Source organism: Oxyura jamaicensis, chromosome 3 (genome assembly GCF_011077185.1).
Source record: "Oxyura jamaicensis isolate SHBP4307 breed ruddy duck chromosome 3, BPBGC_Ojam_1.0, whole genome shotgun sequence".
Lineage (NCBI taxonomy): Eukaryota > Metazoa > Chordata > Aves > Anseriformes > Anatidae > Oxyura > Oxyura jamaicensis.
In genome coordinates this window covers 117,456,287-117,461,582 of record NC_048895.1, presented here as the reverse complement: position 1 = coordinate 117,461,582, position 5,296 = coordinate 117,456,287, and the positions used below count along the sequence as shown (strand labels likewise).

General features: G+C 66.8%; 1 protein-coding gene across 1 annotated transcript in view; it reads left to right on the top strand.

Moving 5' to 3' along the window:
* PTK2B (protein tyrosine kinase 2 beta) overlaps nucleotides 1-4,938 on the top strand; it is a 16,401-nt gene extending 11,463 nt beyond the window's left edge. Inside the window, exons 2-11 of the mRNA XM_035322045.1 lie at nucleotides 382-629; nucleotides 2,141-2,319; nucleotides 2,413-2,500; nucleotides 2,708-2,787; nucleotides 2,978-3,040; nucleotides 3,300-3,354; nucleotides 3,936-4,076; nucleotides 4,538-4,612; nucleotides 4,728-4,829; nucleotides 4,927-4,938. Of these exons, the coding sequence (XP_035177936.1) occupies nucleotides 382-629; nucleotides 2,141-2,319; nucleotides 2,413-2,500; nucleotides 2,708-2,787; nucleotides 2,978-3,040; nucleotides 3,300-3,354; nucleotides 3,936-4,076; nucleotides 4,538-4,612; nucleotides 4,728-4,829; nucleotides 4,927-4,938 (1,043 nt within the window). The remainder of the gene's footprint in view (nucleotides 1-381; nucleotides 630-2,140; nucleotides 2,320-2,412; nucleotides 2,501-2,707; nucleotides 2,788-2,977; nucleotides 3,041-3,299; nucleotides 3,355-3,935; nucleotides 4,077-4,537; nucleotides 4,613-4,727; nucleotides 4,830-4,926) is intronic.
* The last annotated feature ends 358 nt before the right edge of the window (nucleotides 4,939-5,296 follow it).

Below are 5,296 nucleotides of genomic sequence, written 5' to 3'. Positions count from 1 at the left end.
TCTGGAGGTGCTGGGGACACAGAGGAGGTGCAGGGGACACGGGGACACGCTGTTCTGGAGGTGCTGGGGACACAGGGACACTATTCTGCAGGTGCTGGGGACACAGGAGAGGTGCTGGGGACATACAGATCCTTCCTGAAGGTGCTGTGTCGGGGCGCAGCTGGTGCTCAGTGTCCGGGGGAGCACACGGGGAGGGAGACCCCCCTCGCTCGCACTCCTTTCTCTTTCTCTTTCCCTCTCTCCATCGCTCTCCATCCCTTTACCCCTTCCTTCCCTCCCTCCTCCCCTACCCGTACGGCTGTCCCTGCCCCGTCCCCATGCCCCCAACTCCCCGGGGTTCCCCCTCCCAGCCCCCCCAGCAGCGCGTCTCTGTGTCCGCAGGGAAGGGATGCTCAGCTCCTAGCGCCCCGGGCGTGCTGAGGATGTCGGCCGTCCCCGAGCCCCTGGGCCGCCCGCGGAGCAGCTCCTTCCGCAGCCTGGGCGGGACGCTGGAGGCCACGCTGGGCATGGGGCCGCTGGAGGCGGAGCGGGAGGAGATGCGCATCCTCAAGGTGTGCTTCTACAGCAACAGCTTCAACATGGGCAAGAACTTCAAGCTGGTCAAGTGCCCGGTGACGACGGAGATACGGGTAGGTGGGCACGCGGGGACGGGGAGGGCGCAGGGGGCACTTTGACCGTCTGGCATCGGGGCGAGCGCCTGGCAGGAGGCTTTGCCACGGCTTGGGAGCCCCCAGAGCCCCTTGGCTCCAAACCCAGGGGAGGGCAGAGGGAAGATCTGGGTGTCCCCAGCAGCCCAGCTTGGAGAGGGCGAGGGCTCCTCAGCCCCGCTGTCAGATCCTGCAACGAGGCTCGGCCCCACCGAGTCTCCTTGGCCCCTCTGCGGACAGCAAAGAGGAGTTTGGCCGTGGCTCATCCTGCCGCGGAGAAAGCACCGCGTTTGGGTGCTGTGGGGATGGTTTCCAGCATCCCAGGGGGGGATGTGGGGGCAGGGGGTGATGCTGCTCCTTCTTGGGGGGCAGCACGCTGCGGGAAGCCCGGGTGGAGGGGACCGGAGCGCGGCTGAGCTGGGGGTCGCTCCCGGGACATCACCCCCTCCTCCTGTCACCGGGAGGAGCTGGTGGCATGGCAGAAAGGTTCAGAGATGAGGACAGGAGTGGTTGGAGAAGGCGAGGATTCATCAGGAGATGCCTCTGGGGAACACAAGCGAGGACAATGAAAGGGAGAGGGTCTGGCTGTCCGCTGGGCATGGGGCCGGGATGCGGGTCGCTCTCCCCTGGGATGAGCTGGCCCAGAGGCCAGAAGCTGCTGTGGCTTCAAGCAGGACAAGCTCAGGGACAGAACTTCCCCAAGGGCTCCTGGTGGCTTGTAAACCATGCCCGGATTCGGAGGTCCCAAAGCTGCAAGTAGCTGGAGACCGGGAGGTTTGATTTCAGAAGGCCTTGGTCTGACCGCTGGACCTAAACGCAACCACCAGCGTTTCACACCTCCCCAGGCAGGATTGCTGCAAGGCACGGCTGGGGCTGTGCCATCAGCCAGCACCTTGTGCTTGCTTTTTGGCCTCCAGAGGCCAGATAGAAGCTGCAGGGCCGTGCGTGCCGCCCCGCTGTCCCCACACCCTTGGGCACGGTGCCCGCGGTGCCGGCCGCGGCGAGGACGGGGCGAGGAAGCGCCCACCCCGGCAGCCTGCCACACATCAGGGCAGCTCTGCTCAGGTGCCGGGCTGGAAATGACCCGCTCAGGCTTTTTGTCCCCCAAAAACCTCAGTCACCTCGGGGCTGCGTGGCTGCAGAGCAGGCTGGGTGCTTCTCCGGAGCTCGAGCGGCGGTGGCGGCGGCGGGGGCCGAGCTCGGGGCTGCGCTTGCAGCCGTGCTGGGTTTCCTCCTGGTGGCTGCGCTGGCTGAAGCTCATCTGCAGACCTCGGCGGCTTGGTGTCAAGTCGGTGGGGCAGGTGGCAAAAGCAGTTTGGGCTCGCAGTGCCTGCGGTGAAGGTGCCCGCGCTGAAACCGCAGCGGCTCGGCGCCGGGGCTGGCTGCAGGAGGCACCGCAGCGGAGGGGACACGAAGGGGGACAGGGCTGGGGAGGGTCCTGGGAGGCTGCAGGGTGCTGAGCCCCGCTCCTCCCTGCCCCATCCCGTCCCCAGGAGGTGATCAAGTCCATCCTGGTGAGCGGCCGCATCGGGCCCGACATCAAGCTGGCCGAGTGCTACGGGCTGCGCCTCAAGCACGTCAAGTCGGACGAGATCCACTGGCTGCACCCCGAGCTGACAGTGGGCGAGGTGCAGGAGAAGTACGAGTGCCTGCACCTGGAGGCTGAGTGGAGGTAGGGGACGGAGCCCTCGGCCAAGGGGGGTGCCCCCTCCGTGCCCCCAGCCCGCCCGTGGGGACCTCACCGGGGGCTGTCCCCTGCCTCCAGGTACGACCTGCAGATCCGCTACCTGCCCGAGGACTACATGGAGCGCTTCACAGAGGACAGGACCACGCTGCTCTACTTCTACCAGCAGGTCCGAGGCGGCCCCGGGGGTCCCCCAGCACCGGGGGCATCACCTCCTCCCCAGCAGGACCCTTCCCCAAGGTCCCATCCCACTAAGCCCCCAGCCATGGCAATAAATCCCCCCCCTCGTCCCGGGTCGGGATGCCGGAGCGCGTGGACCCTCGGGGACGCACGTGGCACCCCCTCCACCCCCTGAGCTCCATTTCTCCCCCCCCAGCTCCGAAGCGAGTACATGCAGAACTACGCCAGCAAGGTGAGCGAGGGCATGGCCCTGCAGCTGGGCTGCCTCGAGCTCAGGTACGTGCCCCTGGGGTTTTTGGGGGGTGGAGAAGCCGGGAGGGTTTCGGGGTGGTAGCCGTGGGAGGGGGCTTCCAGCGCCCTGCATGGGGGGGGGGCTCTGCACTAAGGGGAAGGTTGTGGAGTGGGGATGTGAGGGGGGGATGCGTGGCGATGCGTGGGTGGCCGTCTGATGTCCCTTTTCTCGCAGGAGGTTTTACAAGGACATGCCCCAAAACGCGCTGGACAAGAAGTCCAACTTCGAGTTCCTGGAGTGAGTAGGCCCAGAGAGACCCCCGCAGCCCCCCGCCCCTCATCCACCCCCCTTCCAGCCTGCACGAGGGCTCCAAGCCTCCTCATCCTCCCACAGCCATCACCTTGCTGGAGCGGGGTGGGCGGGGGAAGCTCCCCAAGGAGCACCCCATGGCCCGGGGTACCCCCTGCTCCCCGCTTTGCTGGTGTCCCCCTCCCATGCGTTACGGGTCCGCAGCCCCCACGGGGCTGTTAACGTGTGTGGGGTCTCTGCTCCCCAGGAAGGAGGTGGGCCTGGACCTCTTCTTCCCCAGCCAGATGCAGGAGAACCTGAAGGTGAGGGGCGTGCGCCTGGGGAGGTGGGGGGCTGAACGCCTGCAGGGCTGGGCGCACGGTGGGGGTGCACCCGTGGGTGCCTGGGGGTGTCCGTGGGTGTGCACCAAGGGGTGTGTGGGGAGGTGCATGGATGCGGGTGCCTCTGCACGTGGGTGTGTGGCTTTGCACACGCTTGGGAGGGGGTTTCGGCACAGACACGTGTGTGTGTGCGCACACACGAGCGGCTGTGTGCGTGGCTGTGACGTGCACGGCGCCTCTGCTGACAGCAGGAAGGGTCCGCGTGCACCCCTGGGAGTGTCGTGCACACCTCCCCTGCACGCGTGCACTTCTGCCCACGCGGGGTACCCGCAGGAACACGCGTGCCCACACACAACCGGTGGCCGCGTGGGCAAGGGTTGGCTCGCACACGCCTGCATGCACGCGTCCGGCTGCGCGCACACGTGTGGCTGTGCACACAGGTCCCTGCTCCGTCTGCAGGGTGGGTGCCCTGGTGTGTTTGTGTCCGTCCGTGCACCCTGTGGCACCGGTCGGGTCCCCGCCGCGTGCCAGGCGCCGTGGCTAGCGGCCTCTCTTGCCCGCAGCCCAAGCAGTTCCGCAAGATGATCCAGCAGACCTTCCAGCAGTACGCGCTGCTGCGCGAGGAGGAGTGCATCCTCAAGTTCCTGCACACCCTCGCCACCTTCGCCAACATCGACCAGGAGAGCTACCGCTGCGAGCTCATCGTGAGTCCGCGGGAGGGGACGGGGGCAGCGGCTGGACCCCCTGCTCCCCCCTGGTGCAGCCCCCATCACAGGCTGGCGCTTGGGGCTGTGCCCTTAAACACAGCCAGGTCTGGGTGAAAATGCCACTGCGGGGTTGTGGGCGCCCACCCAAAGCATCCCCAGCAGGGTTTGGGGATGCTCAGAGGTGACAGTGTGGCCAAAGCCACCCGGCTGGGGGGGAAACGTGTGGGCTGACCCGGGGGCAAGCCCAGAGGGTGCAAGCCGGTGCCTGAAGGCTGCTGAAGGTGGAGAAGTGCCCACGCCGGGCTCCTTGCCTTGCACCATCTTCCTCCTGCCTTGGAGCTCACCCCTCTCCAAGCCCTTCCTGGAGGTGGTTTCTCTGGGGTGTCACAGAAAAGGGGGCTTTGGGGGGAGAACCCCCCCCAAAATTCACATCCTCCATCTGCTCCCCCTTCCTGCAGCAAGGGTGGAACATCACGGTGGACCTGGTCATCGGGCCCAAGGGCATCCGGCAGATGACGAGCAAGGAAGCCAAGGTAGGGGCATGAGGTGGGGGTCCTGAGAAAAGGGGGTGGCTGGGGGGGGGGGGTGAGGACCCCCCGATGGTGAGCATGGGGCTCTGACAGCGTGGGGCCATGCCTGTATCCGCAGCCCACCTGCCTGGCTGAGTTCAAGCACATCAAGTCCATCAGGTGCTCCAGCGTGGAGGAGGGCAGGGCCGTGCTGCAGCTGGGGCTCAGCGGCACCCCCCAGGTGAGGGGGCCCCGGGGTTGGGGCCGGGGGGGGCAATACCTCTGGGGACTCGTGGGTGGGATGGGTATGCCCGTGGGATGGCAGATCGTCCCTGCAGGACCTGGTGTGAAGCCCTGTTCCTGCCTGGAGATGCAGCTGGGGGGCTCTGCCCCCAACCAGAGCCCACCCAAATTGCCTGGGGTGCCCTTGCCTGGGGAGTTTTGGGGTTGGGGTGCTTGCAGTGACGGTGCTGGGGAGCTTGGGGTCTGCTGCACTGTGGGGAGATGGTGTCAAAGCCATCCTGAGATGGAGAGGAGGGGGACCCATCCCCATCCCATCCCCATCCCATCCCCATCCCATCCCCATCCCATCCCCATCCCCATCCCCATCCCATCCCCATCCCCATCCCCATCCCATCCCCATCCCATCCCCATCCCCATCCCCATCCCATCCCCATCCCATCCCCATCCCCATCCCATCCCCATCCC